Source organism: Lathyrus oleraceus, chromosome 3 (assembly GCF_024323335.1).
Source record: "Lathyrus oleraceus cultivar Zhongwan6 chromosome 3, CAAS_Psat_ZW6_1.0, whole genome shotgun sequence".
Taxonomy (NCBI): domain Eukaryota; kingdom Viridiplantae; phylum Streptophyta; class Magnoliopsida; order Fabales; family Fabaceae; genus Lathyrus; species Lathyrus oleraceus.
The window spans coordinates 255,591,373-255,611,237 of NC_066581.1; the positions used below are offsets into that span (position 1 = coordinate 255,591,373).

At 34.2% G+C, this 19,865-nt stretch overlaps 1 protein-coding gene across 1 annotated transcript; it reads right to left on the reverse strand.

Annotated features, from left to right (window-relative positions):
- Positions 1-16,375: 16,375 nt before the first annotated feature.
- Positions 16,376-19,262, reverse strand: LOC127126726 (S-adenosyl-L-methionine:benzoic acid/salicylic acid carboxyl methyltransferase 1). Its single transcript, XM_051055711.1, has 4 exons — positions 19,025-19,262; positions 18,535-18,939; positions 17,622-17,876; positions 16,376-16,944 (listed from the first exon to the last, which is right to left on the reverse strand). The coding sequence occupies exons 1-4, from the start codon at positions 19,097-19,099 to the stop codon at positions 16,579-16,581; spliced, it is 1,101 nt and encodes a 366-aa protein (XP_050911668.1). The 5' UTR covers positions 19,100-19,262; the 3' UTR covers positions 16,376-16,578.
- Positions 19,263-19,865: the final 603 nt, after the last annotated feature.

Here is a 19,865-nt window from a genome sequence, read left to right on the forward strand (position 1 = left end):
AAGAGAAGGTCATGGCAGCCACAAGAAAGAGGGGGAATGCAACAGAAATTCATGGAAAAACCTGGCCCTCACTTTGCTGTCAAAAAGATAACAAACTAAGGCTGGCTAAAAGAAGATCCTGCATGATTTTCCTGCCCCTGGTAGACAACAGCATCCATCAAGAAAACAAAATACATTGGCATTTATTTTTCATACTGCTGAGATCAAAAAAAGAGGAGGAACCTTGCTATTGGCATTTGGATTTGCTCTGTCAAAAGTACAATGGCATCAAACAACACATAGACCAAACCACTTTCACTTACTAACTCACTTTTTTCTAACCTGACTTGGCATTGGATTTTGGCTGTCAAAAACACAAGAGAACAATGCCATGCCTTCCACTTTTATTTTCCTGTCATTAAACAGCCAGGACAGTAGCAGCAAGAAGGCCCTTTGGCAGCACATGACCAACACATACTTTCACTAAGTCTTAAATCACCTTGCTTTGGCACTGTGAAAATTTCCCTGTCAAACCATGATGAACAAGGAGCAGCTAGCCAACAATCCAACATAACTAAAGCTAACTCACCTGGCCATTGGTATTTTGCTGTCATCAAAACAATTGCACAACCAACCCTCACTTATTTTTCCAACCTTGCCCTGCTAACATCTGCAACCAACAAGCATATAACACTGCAGCAGAAAAAGAAGAAAAGGTTGGCAAGTGTATTTTCAAAAACAAGATGGCAATATCTTGATCTTTTTTTTTCGTGTGATGAAAGACCATCAGCAGACAAAAATAAACTGACTCATGCCAAAATCCTGATTTCCCTCTCATTTGGCACTGTTGGAAAACTGTTAAAAACTCCATTCTCTACTCTCTTGCAACTTTGCATTTTGGCTCGATTTGAAAGAAACCCTCAAAGACCACGAGTTCCTTTGCATCCTTCAACATCCTGCCAACCTTTGGAAACCTTTTGGGTCTTTAATCACCAGCTGGAAGCTCCTCTCCTCGTTCTGTTTTCACCAAGGTCCAAACATGGCAAATCGTGATTCATCCAACTCCACACATCCTTGAGCTAAAGTCATCCAACCATTCATCCTTTCCAAGCATTTGAAGCATCTGTTTCGAGCTGTAACCACCAAAACAACACTGCACATCAGTTTTCTTCAAAAATAAGTAAGTGATCGATCTCCATTATTTGCTGTGTTATGATATGTTTATGAAAGGTTTTCTTGAGCTGATTCCAACAAACTATAGCATGCTTAAAATGGCGGCGTCCTGGCCAAGTAATTTGGATTTTCATTTGTGTGCATGAACACATTTTCCTTCGATTTGGTTTGTTTAAGTTGTTTTAATGGAAATGGCTACCATGTTTATGTGGTTTGATGCATGCTGAAGCTAATGATATGCTTGATTGTTGTTTCTGGGATTTTTGGTTCATGGTCGATTATTGAGGATGATGTTGAATCCTGCTGTTTGTTTAAACCTAGTTGCCCAGGAAAATTTCATGATTATGCTTATGCTGTTGTATGTTTGGTTGAAACATGTTTGTTTGATGTTGTTGATGCTTGCTTGAAGGCACCATGAACCATGATGCTAAACCCTGCTATGATGAACTCTGTTATTATTTCCAGAAAAAATCCAGCTTCATAGATGCATGTGTATTGGCTGCTGCTTTTGTTCTTGTTGCATGATAACATCATTTCTAATGCCCTGCTTTTGAATGAGGCCTCGTTTCGAATTTTGTTTATTAAAGATGGTGATGCTTGCTGTTGTTTTGATTACATGATGATGATGAGTTTATGCTGCTGTTTGTTCATACCTTTAAACTTGCCCAGACTTCCCATGTTTGTGTTGGTTTGGTTGTTAGCTGATGTTATTTGGTGATGATGTTATATTGTTTTGTTTTATGGTTGATGCTTTGATGATGAACACTGAATGATGCATACTGCTGTGTAAAAACCTATCATTTCCAGAACTTCCCTTTGATATGCTTGTTTTGTTGTTGGTCGATATTGCTTAATGATGACAGTGTTTCCTTGCCATGTTGAATGCTGTTGTTGTCTGTTGAATGAACATTACCATTGCCATGTTAGTTGTTGGTTTGCTGGAATTTCAATTGATGATGATGTTGGTGAACCAAATGTTGAATACCATTGCTGCATTTGCCCTGCTGATTGAAAACTTTAAACTTGTTTATAAAATTCACATGCTGTTGTTTGTTGTATTTGGTCATGGATGCTGGTTTGTTGTTTGATCATTGCTACATGTTGCTGTTGGTTTTGATTGATTGATGAAGCTGAACATGATACCAATGCCATGCTGTTGTTTGTTTTGTTTCATGATGATGATAACATTGAGCAATGCCTTGGCCATGCTGTTAGAAACCCTAAGGGTTTATGTGAAAAACCAGAAATTTGAGCTGTTTAGCCGTGTGCACTGTTCCATTGGCTGAGAGCCAATAGGAACATTTCATTTCCTTCCCCAAAACTGTGTCGTTTGGATTAGTGAGGCGGGTAATTACACTTATGCCATCGGTTGACTTGGTTTGACCCCATTTGCCATGCATTTTGCTCATACTTCATCCAAATGTTCATCAACTTCCATAATTCATTTTAAATTCATTTTAACTCCAAAAGTTATGAAATTTTTTGCATGATGATCACAAATGAGTCTAGTATTTTATTGTGAATTTTAATTAATTTTTCAGTGGCTGGATTTTAAATGATAATTGTTTTCCCAACATGTATGCCAAAATGACACCCTTTACCATTTCAATTGTGAAATACTCATGACATATCCATTGCCTTTGAAATTTTTTGTGATGAAACTAGACATGTTCACCTTCATTTTGATATAAAGTTTGTGGATTTCCCATTTGTGGTTTGCTGGATATGATTTTTTGAAGTTATGTGTCACATTTGGTGTCATACCATGATCATGCATTTTCCCTAATTTTGTTCACATGCTTCCTTGCATCCAATTGACCCCATTTTTTGCATGAATGATCCTTTGTATGTCTATTTCATGTATGAATCTTCTTGGAATTAATCTTGCTGTTTTCCATTTGATTGTGAATTTTCTTCCATGCTTGGTCATTTGTTGACTTTTTGTGCTATACATTGCCAAATCTTTTGGGAAATTCTCATAACATATCACATGATCATGCAATTTCATATGTGATAACTAGACATCTCAAGCTTTGCATTGGTGTTAATCTCATTCATTTCTCATCTGTTTTCAATTTGATATGATTTTTGAAGTTGACACATGCTTGTTGACTTTCTTTGTACATGCTTGAACTTGGTTTGACTTCATGATTTTAGTTGACTGCCTTCCTCTCATCCAAATGCCATGAAATTTTACATGTCTACCATGTTAGATGTTAGGATTGAGTGTGATTTATTTGATGATTTTTGAGATTGTTTAGGTTGACTTTTGATGCAAGTCATTCTGTTGACTTTTGTATGCTTTCCTTTGCCTTACTTTGATTTCAAATGTTCATGAAATGATAATGATGCATGATATGATTGTGGGCCCAATTGTGATTGCTTTCTAATTGTTTGACTTTGACTTTGAGTTGACTTTTCCTTGCTGCCTTGACTTTTTCTTTCATCTTTGACCCTAGGCTAGCCCTAGTGGTCCTTTGGACTTATGTTGAGTTCATCTGTTTCAGGTTGAGCATAGTGCTTCCAAGATCATACCAATTTGATTGATGTTTGTTTGTCTATATTGTGCTAACCTTTTGTTTTGTAGGTGACTCATGTGTTTGAGTCTTACTTTGCACAGTTGACCTTCTGTGGTTGACTGTTTATCCATTCCTTTTGGTTTTAACTTTGAAACTGTTTACTGATTGGTTTGACTTTTTCAGGTACCTTAGTTGCTTAAGTTCTCTGAACTTGCTTTGCTTTGCTTTTTAGCAACTTGCTTGAGGTATAATCTCTTTTACTCCATGTAGTCTGGAAGACCTGGCCTGTTACTTGGCCAGACAACTGTCTGAAGTCCTCCTTAAGAGGCAATGTTTGTGGATGTTTACTTTTGTCCCTGCATAGAGTCAAAGTCCTCCTAAGTGAAGAGGCAATTGGTGGAAGGTAGGGATATGCAATCTATCCCCCACTATTCAGTGTGTCATCTGCCTTGCTCACACCACTGTGTTGATGCATTGCAGATACAAACCCAAGATCTTGTACAACTGTACAGTTGAGTCAGTTTTAATGTGTAGAAGGGTTCCCACTTTCTGAACCCACACATTCTTGTCTTGAGCTCTCCCAGGCCAGGGATAAGAGCTGTGAGGTCTCATCCTCACTTCATCCTTTCATCTGCTTCACCTTAGCCCCTCAATGGCAAGGTTAAGAGCAACATTCACCCAGTTCCAGAGGTTTGTTTGTTGAGGTTGATATGACCCCTTGACTAAAACCTAACCCTTGTTTGAGCCACTTGTTTGTGTATAGCGTGTGCTATCTGTGCTTGTAGGTTTTACTTGGCTTGCTCCCTGTGCAAGTTAAGTGTGTGTGTGGCTTGCTTCCTGTGTGAGCCATGCTTAGGATAGGTTGGCCCGCGTGCCGTTTAGCTAGAAACCTTAACTTAGGGTTGCTTTTGCATGACAACATCTAGGCTCGAGTCGTAGTCTCCCTAGAGTTGTGTCTCCCTCTGTTATCTGGTTAGGCTAGAACCTTTATCCCTGCGTAGGGGAACTACATCGCCCTGATCTTCATACCAGATGAAGTATGTAGGCAGGAGATTGAGCTGATCTCTCCGGGCGCCCTTTTTCTTTTTTTGAGTGTGTGCTTGACAGTTATAGGCTCGAGTCCCCGACTCCCTATCAACCTGTTGTGTTGTTGTGTGCTTGGAAGCCGATGTAAGTCCATCGAGTGGCATTTGGGTTCCAGTGTGCGTGTGTTTAGGTTCGGATGCTGATGTAAGCCCAGCTATTGGCATTCAGGCTCCACGTTTGCCTCTTTGTGTGTGCTTAGGTTCGGATGCTGACATAAGTCCAGTGATTGGCAGTCGGGCTCCACGTTTGCCTGTGTCTTGTTTGTTTGAGTGCGTGTCAGCCGAGCTACGAATGCTCTGATTCTTCTCTCGTCCGAGAAGATACGTATGCATAGGATGCGATATCCTAGCGAGCATGTGTCGTTTCCCCAGTCCGAACTACTTTGACTCTGATGTCTATGCCTGATAGACTAAGTAGGCTCAGGATGCGACATCCTGCCGAGTCCAGTTTCAGTCAGTCTCTTTCGTTTCTTTCAGCCAGTGTGTGTGAATATTTGAGCAGTGTTTAGCAACCAATTTTCCTTTCTAGTGTGCGTGGATCCCGTAGGGTACTACGGATGCGTAGGGGTGCTAATACCTTCCCTTCGCATAACCGACTCCCGAACCCATTCTCTTTGGTCGCGAGACCATGTTCTTTCCAGGTTTACTCTGAGCGTTTCCTTTCCCTCTTTTGGGATAAATAACGCACGGTGGCGGCTCTGTTGTTCTTCTTTTCCCGCCGGTTTTTCGCGCGATGCGACAGCCATGAATAAAATTTTCTTTTAATATTATATTTCATTATTTATTAAAAAAATAGAATTTAAAAAAACATTAAAAATAAAAAATAAAATACAAAGGTATATGCGTCAGATGAATTGGCGCATACACCAAATGCCAAACATAGGCGCCAACACCCCGGGCGCCACCATGTAATGCTTCAAAAGCATGCGTCAGTGGTGTTGATGCCTCCTCTTGTTTCAAAATGGATGCGCCAGTTCATCTGACGCATCTATTTTGAAAGGTGATTATTTTGGAAAAAAAAATTGAAATATTGGTTATTTAAAAAAATATTCTTAATTATCTTTTGTATTAAGAATTTTTTAATTTCTCTTTTCAATTAAAATTTCCAAAAAAAAGGAAGGTCATTGAGATGTTATGAGATATCACACTTAACACCGGTTTTATATGATTATTTTACAATTAATTCTTTGCTTGTAACTTTTTTTTATAAATTATTTGAGGAAATTCAGTTAAAATTAACACCACTCATAAAAGATACAATATCTCTTGATTTTTACATCGGTCATTCTAGAAGTGTAAATTTGAAAGAGAGCTATAATTAATGTACTAAAAACATAAGAAACTAAATAAAAGATAAAATAATATTTTTAATTTATTGAATATTCTCAAATGCGTAAAAAGAACACTCCAAATATATAATGTTATTAATTAAGAATTTAATTGTTATACACTGACATTGCAAATTTTTTTTACACTGTCAGTTAATCACAACCACTGATATATTTGAAAGGTTTGACTTTTAGTTTAAACATTTAAAAAGTAATATAAACGGATGATTGTGATGCATTGACAGTGTAAAATTTTTTACACTGATAGTACATAACAATTAATCTCATTAATTAATGATAGTTAATCGGATATATATATATATATATATATATATATATATATATATATATATATATATATATATATATATATATATATATATTTTATTAAGGAATTAGAAATGGAGAAGATTGCGGAAGCTACGGCGGAACGAAGTTTTGTATATGATTTAGAGGCATTGCGTTGCGATTGTAAAGAGTCATGAATTAGAGGTGTTGGTCTTGAACTAGGATCGCTAATCTCTGGTAAGATGGACCTAGAAGTTGTACCTACATCGTTAACACTTAAACATCTAAGTCAATTAGGATTCAATATAATCATAGTGATAATGAAGATTAGAGATTGTGTACTTGAAAATTCTTATACCTTGAGTTTAATGGAGCATACAAGATAAAAGGGTCTTGCCTTATTTGGCCTTTGGCCTACTCGAAACATTTTCCCCCAAGACTCGTCAGACCTCTAGATGTAGGGGAGTCTTTTTAGCAGTCATGGTCGGCCTTCAGAAATGGTTGTTTGTGCGTTTGTGGAATACATCACTTTGGTTTTGCTAAAGAGTAATGATGAACATGAGCATTAGATGTAATCCCATCATGGAAGCGATTCATCATTTTTCTTTTGACATGTGACTTGAAAACGCAGAGAGTGGCGTTGCTTGTTATGCACTTGAGTTCTGTTGTGTTATCAAGGTGAAATATGACAGTTAGTTTGCGCTTGTTCCTTACATTCGATTTGATTCGTCTGATTTCCTTTGTCTATATAAGAGAAGAAGAAATTTGGGGGAATTTTTGCAACCTATTAGATTAAATATCCATTATTTCCTTTAAACATTCCTTTCTTCCTTGAGAGCGTCCTATCCCCTGTGTTACAATACCATAGAAATACAAAGGATACTAAATAAAACAAAAACACAAAGAAGAAGGCAATGATCGTCATTATTCAACACAACAACACTACATGCTACATGTATCTGCAACATGGCCAGAAAAGCCACACAAAAACAAAAGAAATGGGTGACATTAATCCTTACAAATGTTAGCGGTGAAAGTAAACAGCAGGACAATTATAAAAATATATAGATCATTCTCACACAACAACAAAAATAAAATTTATAATGCAAATACGAAATGCACCAACTTCTCCTCAAATATGTGTGTGGTACCGGGTTTTGGGTATTATAGGTGTGTTACTGATTTATCCATGTCTTCGATTCCTCTTTAAATCGTGTCCCTCTCAGGACATAAGACCATCACGATTCTTCTTTGAACCTGACTCACTGGCCCGAAGTCCTACCTAACTCCAATATATATGTATGCATGATTGTGGCAGAAAATAATAATAGAACTCGAACAATCACCAAAATCATTCTCAAGTTTCATACTCAAACATGTTCCTCTCTTGAACCATAAGTTTTCCAATTATCAAGTCTCATTGCAATTCCTCTGAATTACTCAACTCAATAATATTAATATAATTAATTTTTAATAATTATATTATAACTTAAAAATCATCAACAACTGAATAAATTTGTGTTATTACTCATCAGCTCAAAAATCAACGAACAAATCTCAAAATATCTCAATAGAGTATTTTATCATTTTATTATACATTCATAGTTCATCAAAGGTTATAACAATTTATGTATAACTCAAAGAAGTTCTCATCGAACTCTAAACAGCTCTACAACAATTCCTAAATCTCAAAAATGACTCTATAGTACTCAAAAGTACTCAAAAATGCTTAAAAATGCTCTAATGATAGTCTTTCACACGTGATAATTCTACTAAACTCTAAGTGGCTAGTAGCTTGACTAAAAAATTACTCAAAAATAACACAAAGGTAACAAAAAGGCCACTGACACTAAAATTGATGAAAAAATCATCGAACTTACGCCCGAACTCGAAAACTGCCAAAACTCTCGCCAACATCATTTTCAGTACAGTCCATACAGTCTGGCTCGTACGACCATTACAATTTATACATAATTCATATAACCCGTACAGTCCGTACACATTCTGTGCAGTCCTCCACCCACCCAGATTCCGATTTTTCGATATTCCATAAAAATTCCAGTTCTATGACATTTATGACGTTTTACGATATTTGGGAGAATAAACCAAAAGCTTGCATAGAAACGCATCGATAAACAAAGATAATACAATTCCCAATTTTATCCCAAAAACATCACAAACAATCATACGAGTCTAAATTTCATCACAAAATATCACATATTAACAGTGCTCCACAAAAACATCCCAAAAAGGCATATCATAACATTCACATATTGATACATAATTCTCATTACAGTAACAAAATACAACAACACATCAATCAGTAACCTTATGGGTTTCGGCCAAACCCCTAGGGTTACCAACAAGGTCAAACCCAGATTAAATCCGCCTCTTTTTCCAACGTTTTGTATATATGTATCCCTAAAATTTCACTTTTTCACGTAAAAACTCTAAAGCCCCTACATTTTTATTTTATTTTAATAAAATTTCACTAAATATATTTTTAATAAAAATCTAATTTATATAATAACTATAAAATAATTATTTTCCATTAAATATGATAATTTCTCTAATTATATCTAAATAATTAAGATATCTAATCATTTTTAAATTAAACAATTCTATTTAATTTCTCCGCTCCCAGTACTATATATTCTCATTATTTATTAAATTACTGAAATATCCTTAAATCCCATAAAACACATGAAATAACAAGTAGTAAGAGCAATTCGAGCAAGACATGTATCCACTCAATTAAATTTAATAATTTAAATAAATTAATAAACTAAAGTCGGGGTGTTACAAATCTCTCTGACTTAAAAGGACTTTCTCCCTCAAAAATTACTTGGCGAAAACAGCTTTGGATAAGACTCCTTCATCTAGATATCTAGCTCCCACGCAATACTCCCTCCAACAGGTCCTTTCCACACCACTTTCACTAGAGCAATTTCTTTACCTTTTAATTGCTTCACTTCTTGATACTCAATCTGCATGGGTGACGTCTCAACGGTTAAATTATCTCTTACTCTTACATCATCCATTTGGATCACATGTGATATATCATGAACATACTTCCGAGTCGGAGACACATGAAAGATATTATAGATGTTCGAAAGAAATATATGTAAGGATACTAAGTAGGAAACGACCCAAACTCTCTAGTAATTTGATAAGGACCAATAAAGCAAAGAGTGCGCTTCTTAGACTTCAGCGCATGACTAACACCATTCACATGAGTAACTCTAAAAAATACATGGTCAGCCTCTCAGAACTCAAGGGCCTTCCTCCGCTTATCATGGTAGCTCTTTTTCCTACTCTAAGAGGCTTTCATCCTCTCTAGGATCATTTTGAATTTCTTAGTAGTCTGCTTAACAATCTCAGGTCCAAGCACCACACTCTCCCTAGACTCAAACCAACAGAAAGGTGTGTTACATGTTCTACCATACAAAGCCTTAAGAGGTGCCATTACAATACTAGACTGAAAAATTGTTGTTGTAAGTAAACTCAATCAGCGGTAGATAGTTTCCCCAAACACCTCCTTTCTTCAATATACACTCCCTTAACAAGTCCTCCAAAGGCTGTATAATCCTCTCAGTCTGACAGTTCGTCTGCGGATGGTAGGCAGAACTCAACCTCAGCTTAGTGAACAAATCTTCTTGCAAACTCTCCCAAAACCTGGACGTAAATCTCGAATCACAATTAGAAACAATACTCAACAGAATAACATGCAACTTCACAATCATACTGATGTAGATCCCTGCTAGTCTCTGCAATGGAAACCCAACCTTAATTGGAATAAAGTGAGTCGGCTCAGTCAGTATATCCACAAAAACCCAAATCCGCGTCACTTCCCCTAAAAGTATTCATCAATCATATCACAAAATCCATATAGATGCTTCCCCATTTCAATTCAGGTATATCCAATGGTTTCATCATCCCATACAGGTTCTGACGCTCAACCTTCGACTTCTGACAAGTCAAACAAGCATAAAAAAGCTGCGCAATGTCTCTTTTCATTCCCGGTCACTAAAACATCTTCTTAAGATCTTGGTACATTTTAGTAGCCCCGAGATGAATACTCAAACTGCTTTTCTGACTTTCTTCTAAAATTATCCCCTTAAGCTCTGACACATCATGCATACAAACTCTATTCTGGAACTTTATGATTCCATTCTCATCAACTCTAAAGTCCTCATCTACATTATGGTCAACTGATGACAAACGATCAATCAAGCCTACATTCAGCTTCTGAATTTCTCTTATATCATGAATAAAATCGCTAGTCAGCTTCAACTTACCCAACATCACACTATTAGAAGTCACCTTGCATAATAAGCTCGAATCTCTGAATTGTTCGATTAAATCCAATTCTCTAACCATTAATCCCGACATGTGCAACAACTTTTAACTTAAAGCATCTTCTACAACATTAGCTTTACCGGGATGGTAATTTAAACCAAAATCATATTCCTTCAAAAAATCTAACCATCTCATATGTCTTATATTGAGCTCCTTCTGATCAAGCATATATTTCAAACTCTTATGATCGTTGAACACCTCAAACCTCGAACCATACAAATAGTTCCTCCATAGTTTCAAAATAAACACCATTGTTTCCAACTCTAAATCATGGGTATGAGACTTCATCTCATGATTCTTCAGCTATCGTGAAGCATAAGATACCACATTTCCATCTTGCATAAATGCACCACCTAATCCCAATTTGGAAGCATCACAATATACAACAAAAGGTTCCTTCACATACGATAAAATTATAACTTAGCGCCATCGTCAGCTTCTTCTTCAATTCTTGAAAACTTTCTTCAGACTGGATATCCCACATAAAAGCTTGACCCTTTCGATTCAAATGATTCAAAGGCAGGCCTATCTTTGAAAAAAAATTGATAAATCTTCTATAATAACTGGCTAACCCCATAAAACTTCTAATCTGTATAACTGATTAGGAGCCTCCCATTGTAGCATTGCACCCTGAACAAATCCACTTTTATCCCACCACTAGAAATTTCATGACCAAGAAAACTTACTTCCTGCAACCAGAATTTGCATTTGGATAACTTGGCATACAATTTATTATCTTTAAAAACCTGAAGTGCAACTCGGAAATGTTTAACACGGTCTTTATTACATTTAGAATACACCAGAATATCATCAATGAACACTACAATAAACTGATTTAAGTAAGGGGTGAAAGATCTTATCCATATACTCCATAAACACACCAGTGGCATTAGACACACCAAAAAACATCACTAAGTACTCATAATGACAATATCGTGTCCTAAATGTTGTCTTTAGAAAATTTTCATCCTTCACTCAGGTCTGATGATACCCTGATCTTAAGTCGATCTTACTAAACACACATTCCCCAACCAACTAATCCACAAGGTCATCAATCCTAGGAAGAGGATAATTATTCTTAATTGTGACCCTATTCAATTGTCGATTGTCAACACACATCCTCATGCTACCATCTTTCTTCTTCACCAACAACATTGATGCTCCCCACAGTGACACACTAGGTCTAACAAACTTCTTCTCAAGCAGATCTTCTAACTGTTTCTTCAGCTCACCCAAATCTGATGCAAGAATTCTATATGGAGCCATCGACACAGGTCTAGTACCAGATACTAAATCTATGACAAACTCAACTTCACGTATCGGCGGCAAGTCACAAATATCTTCAGGGAAAGCATCAGGAAATTCATACACCAATGGGATATCACTAGAAGCCACATCGTTCTCCACTCTCAAGGAAGTGAACATCACAGGCACCTGATCATTCTTTCTCAAAGACATCTCAACCTGATCTTTGGATATAAATCTTAGATCCGTAGTCTCTTCGGATTCAAGAAACAATACAACCTCAACAACACCTGCACTCTCGCCCTCATCGGCACGCTGAACCAACCCTCCACACCTAAAACATCTCGAAGAAGCAGAAGCTCCTCCCTCACTTGTTTCAATCTCGCTCTGTTGCCAAACGGTTAGAAATATAAGCGAGCACCGACAGTGTTTCACACATATGTCGCATACCAATGAACATACAAAAATCATAAAACCTGGTCTGATAGACTGACCTGCCCTGTTACCAACTATGTATCACCCTATTTCCTGACTCATAAAATAATACAATAAATTAGAGCATTTTTCATCAAAGGATGTCACGCACTCTCAAAATAAAATACATGTCATCAAATTTAACATCTCACAACGGAAATATAAAACATTAAACAACACCTTTACATGGTCTCATAAACAACACCTTCACATGGTCTCATAAACAACATTACTCAATTAAAACATTTGTTTCGAAAAACAACTCAACAATCATCCAAATAAGAGAAATAATGTCTCATCCCCTGTGTTACAATACGAGAGCGACACAAAGCGTACTAAATAAAATAGAAAAACAAAGAAGAAGGCAATGACTGCCATTCTTCAACATAACAACAATACATGTTACCTTTATCTGCAACATGGGCATAAAAGCCACACACAAACAAAAGAAATGAAGTGAGAATAATCCTTACAAATGTTAGCGGTGAAAGAAAACAACATGACAGTTATAAAAATACATAGATCATTCTCACACAGCAACAAAAACAATACAATTTATAAATTAAAATGGGAAATGCACCAACTTCTCCTCAAATATGCATGTGGTACCGGGTTTTGGACATCAAAGGTGTGTTACTGATTTATCCACATCTTCAGTTCCTCTCTGAACCGTGTCCCTCTCTGGACATGAGACCGTCATGGTTCCTCTCTAAACCTGACCTCACTAGACCTAAGTCCTATCTAACTCTAATATATATGTATGCATGATTATGGAAGAAAATAATAATAGAACTCAAACAATCACCAAAATTATTCTGAAAGTTTCATACTCAAACAGGTTCCTCTCTTGAACCATAAATTCGCCAATTATCAGATCTTACTGTAATTCCTATGAATTACTCAAATAAAAAATATTAATATAATTAATTTTAATAATTATATTATAACTCAAAAATCATCAACAACTAAGTAAAGTCGTGTTATTACTCATCAGCTCGAAAATACATCAACAAATCTCAAAACATCTCAATAGAGTATTTTATCATTTTATTATAGACTCATAGATCATCAAAAGTTATAACAATTTATGTATAACTCAACAAAGTTCTCAAAGAACTCTAAACAACTCTACAACATTTCCTAAATCTCAAAAATGACTATAGAGTACTCAAAAGTATTTTAAAATGCTCAAAAATTCTCTACTAACAGCCATTCACAGATGATAACTCTATTGAACTCTAAGGAGTTGGCAACTTGACTCAAAATTACTCAAAAATAACACAAAGGTAATAAAAAGAACACTGACACTAAAATTGCTCAAAAGTCATTGAACTGACCCCCAAACTCAAAAACTGATGAAACCGCCGTCGATATCGTTTTATGTACAGTTTAATATACGTATTGTCTGTCACGTACAACCAATATAGTTTATACACAGTCCGTACAACCCGTACAGTCTGTCACCCAACCTGATTTTGATTTTCCAATATTCGATAAAAATTCCAATTCTACGATATTTCTGATATTTTACGATATTTGGGAAAATAGACCAAAAGGTTGCTTAGAAACTCATCGATACACACAGATAATACAATTCCTAATTTTATCCAAAAATTTCACAAATAATCATACGAGTCTTAATTTTATCACAGCAGTGCTCCACAAAAATATCCCAAAATGGCATATAATAACATTCACATATTCATACAGAATTTTCATTATAGTAACATAATACAACAACACATCAATCGGTAACCTCGTTGGTCACCAACAAGGCCACAAACCATGAACACTGAAAGACAGAGATAAGAGGGTAATGACCTCTCACCATTGTGACTGTTTAAAGTCACCTATGAGTAAAGAAATTTGTATCCCCCTTACCTCTAAGTTTGAGGGTTGATGCAATTCTTCCCATTTTCTCACGGTCGCTCCAAATTTGCTCTCTTCCCACTTCAAATCCACTTCTTTTCCTAAATTCTAATTTTTCACGTAAAAACTCTCGAGCCCTCACGTTTAGTATATATGTAACCCTTAAAGTTTCAAATTGTTTCCACCTACTAAATATTTGATTTTAATTAAAATATTTTTTTTATAAATTCCACTAAATAATTCTTTAATACAAATTTAATTTATATAGTAACTATAAAACAATCATTTTTTATTAAATCTGATAATTTATCCAATTATCTCTAAATAATAAAAATATCTAATTATTTCTAAACTAAATAATTCTACTTTATTTATTCGCTCTCAGTACTCCATATTCTCATTATTTATTAAATTACTAAAATACACTTAAATCTCATAAAACACATGTAATAATAAGTAATAACAACAATTCGAACAAGACATGTATATTCACTAAATTAAATCTAATAATTTAAATAAATTAATAAACTAAAGTCAGGGTGTTACACATGAGTTCTTCTTCACATGGCCTCCTGAATAGTGTAATTTCCTCGTCGAGAATCATTGTGGATGATTTCTTCGAGTCGCATCAACCTTTCCTCTATTTCTTGCGAATTCTACTATCTAACGATGTTGTACATGTTATTCAATAGATCGTCAGCGTCTTGTTATCCAAGGATTTCTCGCAGTAAGTAGAAACCAGGTAGACTTCAGGTTTCACAACTAGAGGTGGAACTTGAGGTCAAATTGGAGAAATTGGGCAGATCCAACTACCTGAGTAGTCTAGATTAGATCGAGATGTAATAGAATCTCTGATTTTGAATTCATATCATTTTGTTAATGAGGTGGAGGTGATTAATTGATCACTTCCTGAGAGACATGAGCAATTGCGTCTTCTCGAGCAACAACATAACGAGTAGCTTTGGATCTAACCATCATTTAGAATCGTATGAACTAGAGATTGGGAAATTCGAGGAATCAAATCTCAAATGATACTCGATTGGATCAAATATGGCGGATCTTCGTGTTCGATTCTGAATGCTCTTGATTTGGTAATTTAAGGAGGTTTCCAAGTAATGAATTGGAGAGCAAACATGGGATTGTGGAGAACGCAAAAATAAGAAGTCAATTTCCATAGACTTTGTCATTTTTCTATTATAGAACCAAAAATGGAGTTAAGATCAGAAGTGATGGTGGATCTGAGCTTCCGACGCATCACTGAGGGGAATGACCTGCAAGGTTAGCACTCCAATGCTTAAGTCATTATGTGAGGAAGAAGGGTGAATTGATCTTGTGTTTGAAACTTGTTATCTGAATTTGACACCTTTTGTATAGTAGAGAGGGAATATCATATTCACTATTTTCTAGGAGTAAAGTGTGGAGAGTCGTTGGATATGAACGCAGTTTAAATCTTTTGTGATCATCAAGTGGAGAGGTCTCATGTGCTGAGAAGATTTTGGAAGGATTGCAATCCCATTATGATGGTCAGCCGAGGTCGTTATGGTCGGTCCATAACACACATACACACACTCACACACATTGTGTTTACCCCCCATACATTGTTTTTAGGGTATTTCAAACGTTAATTATTTTAGAAATTAGACAAGGATTAACCCTCGAAACTTTTGTGTACTCAAATTTTTTCCAATGGTTTTACCCTTGACAAATGTTGTCATGTTCATAACCTTGCAAGAGGCTATTTGGTTATTGACGTTGATTCGTTGATTCGTTTTGCCAAGGGTTTTTGCAATGTTGATTGGCCTTTTCTTGTAGTGACCATTAACCCGACCTTTATATTCGCAGAATTACACATTCTTACATTTTTTACAATGACTATAAACGTAATGCATATAAAAGATCATCATCTAATATGATCTCGAAATGTTTATTTTAGCTTTATGAAATATCTTAAGGAATAAAAGAGTTAATTTAACATACTCTCAATTTTCCAGCGTAGGAACTCATTTTTCCTTATTTAAGGTATTAATAAATTTTAGGTCTAAATTTAAAATTAGGGTAAACCACAAAAAAATGTATTGGATTCATTATAATTTATCGCGAATCGGAGAATTCATCGGAGTGAAAAGGACTTCAAATTGAATCTACAAACAAGTCGATTTAAAAAACTACATAAAGAAAACAAACAAAACATATGCTAAGATAATACACAAATCAAAAAGGGAAAAATCCATGGAAGAATTATCTTACCATCTTCCATCTTCAAGAATCCTTGGTCAAGAACAATACAATATTAGTAAATTCCAATGTCTCAAACTCAATGAGTTGTGTAAGCAACTTTTCGAATCTTGAGAACAATACATCCATGATATTTTCACCAAATCCAGATATTAAAAGAGGTTCAAATACAGCTCGGTGATGCTTGGATATGAACTCTCCTCTCATTTTTCTATCAACAACATAATTAACATTATCTTTCTCAAGGTTTGCATCCCATCCCATTTTAAAAGTCTTTATTATTTGAAGGGTAAAAGATCCTTCTGTCTCAATTACTTGTCTTACTTCCTCTTCAGTCGGATGGTACGTAGGAAAGTTAAACATGTCCAATTTATTCTCTTCAACCAAACCCTACAAAATATGAAAAAATCTTTTAACAAATTTTTTTAATATTTAATATATGTAAATATGGAAAGGAGGAGAGTAATCCCGCTTCCCTCCACTCCTTCATGTCAACAAAAATACTATCGATTGTCTTTATTCTTCATTTCAAGGAATTTTTTGAAATTAATTTTGTTGAATTGTAATTTTTTGTGTCGAAGCAGATTGTTCAACAGAGACAAGAAAATGTCAAATGATTTAGGTTGAAATGTCGAGTCATGTTGTTTGACAAAGATTTTGACTTAGGCTTATTTTTGTATTTTTTGTTAAATTAAATTAATTGGAGTGTTGCTTAAAGAGCAAACAAAGTCAACCTATAAATACGGAATAACCCTTTATTGATTGTAACACAATACAGAAATGCATTTGCGCAGTTGAATACACAACACAGAAGTGCATTTGTGCAGTTGAATAAAAAATTTCAATTTGATAGTAGAGAATAAAACTGCGGAAGCAATTTCTTCTTTTTTCTACCTAAATTTCATTTCTTCCTCAATTTTCATATTTTCTATTCTTCTTTCGATTATCGATTGTGCTGAGAAATTTTCCATATACTTTTGTGAATTTCCAACAAATTTGATATTAACAATAAGTTTTTTTATTTGAAAGTGTTTAATATAAATAGAGATTATGGAACTCATATTTACCTCTTGGACCATCTCATTCAGTACCATGCCAAGTACCCCTTGAACAGAAATTTTGTCATGTGATTCTGTGCCAATGAATGTTAATGCCATCGTACCGTCCAATGCTAATTCTTTGAAGCGTAACTTTAGAAAATACTGAAAATCTCTTTCAAACTGCTTAAAATATGCTTCATAAACTGATGGAGGGCTTGTTTTTGATAAGTAAATATTTCCTTTGTTGAGTGGTACTCCATTTTTCACCAAATTTTTCGGTGCCTAACCCAAAAATAAAATAAAATTATTTAAAAACACACACATATATATATATATATATATATATATATATATATATATATATATATATATATATATATATATAAGATCAATTTACTCTAAAAATAAGATTTTTTACCTTATATAATTAACTAATAAATTAGATTCAAATTAAAGACTACGATTTAAAATAAATTAATTTTTCTTTTTGAAGTAAGTTGATCTCATATATATATATATATATATATATATATATATATATATAATATATATATATATATATATATATATATATATAATATATATATATATATATATAAAAGATCAATTTACTCTAAAAATAAGATTTTTTATCTTATATAATTAACTAATAAATTAGATTCAAATTAAAGACTACGATTTAAAATAAATTAATTTTTCTTTTTGAAGTAAGTTGATCTCATATATATATATATATATATATATATATATATATATATATATATATATATATATATATATATATATATATATATATATATATATATATATATATAATATATATATATATATATATATATATATATATATATATATATATATATATATATATATATATATATATATATATATATATATAATTTTATGACATAAGCATAAATATAATACAAACTTTTCTAACCTGAGATAGCCAATGGAGACAATATGAGGAATGAAAAAAGTCAATATAATTATTTGGGAATAGCCTTCCATAAAAACTTCCTGGTGTTACATTTATGAAGCATTCTCCATCATTCTTTTCTTTTTCTCGTTGGTAGAAATCAGGGAGTAGTTTGAAGATTGTATTGAAATCATTTTCAAATACATCATTGAGATATATTTGAAATACAGGTTTCCCTTTCCCATGATTTAATTTCGTGTTAATTTTATGGATGATGTTCATGATATTAGAAATGGACAAAAGTGTGTTTGATCCTGAAGAGCAACCTAAATCAGCTATTTTCCAATAATCTTTTACACTTTTGTTGGACATTATCAATACCATATTTTCCTCAAGTATGGTTTTCACTTCCATGATCACTTTTCTCTGCACATAATGAATTAATTTGAGGTGAATATCACATATCTACTCAAATTATTTAGGTTGAGGTAGAAGAGAGGATGATTAATACCTGAAGTGATGAATTATTTGCATAGCTTGTTTCTCCTACACCACCCTTCATGTGATGGACATGTTCCATTGCCATTATTAAGATTCAGAAGTTGGATCGACGTAGGTGCTAGACAAGATCCAATAGCATTATAATGTGAGAGTAAGGCCAAAGTTAATTAGCATTTATAACAAAAGTAGCTGAAATTTGAGGATGCGTGAGAAAGTAGTTTTTGGTACATTGAGTTTGGTCAAATTTACTTTCTTACATTATATTGACTAAAGTTATATCTACTGTTATTTGTTGTTTGGTTAAATGTTAAGAAAATCTCTAATGAATAATACTATTTCTCATCTTATTTCTATTCGGTCGGAATCATGTTTGAGAACCTTCTCTCATAGATTTCTTTCACCAAGTCATCGCTATCAATCAGCTCTTATCCTTTGGTGTCAAAGGACGAGTTCCTTTTTTCTCTTCTCCAAAAACTTGATTCTCATTCGAGAAATACTCTCCCTGAACAAGGTTTTATACATGGGGCCAACTCCTTTCTTTATCTCGTTTGCTGTTAGAACACCTTTCTTTCGGTTAGGGTCCATCCCGGGGCTTAGACCGCTTGGATTCTATTTAAATTCATGGAGTATACATTCTATTATATAATGCAAATCCATTGAATATTCAATACATCTAAAAAGTAATTTTTTCCCCTTAAATATAGGACCACGAAGAGTGTATTTGATTAATAAAAAAATAAAATATAAGATTTAATTGATATAGTAGAAGATACATTTTCATTGAACAATTTTTAACCATAATTTAGTGATATAATTGTTGTAATCTTAATTTGATTATAATTATTGTTATT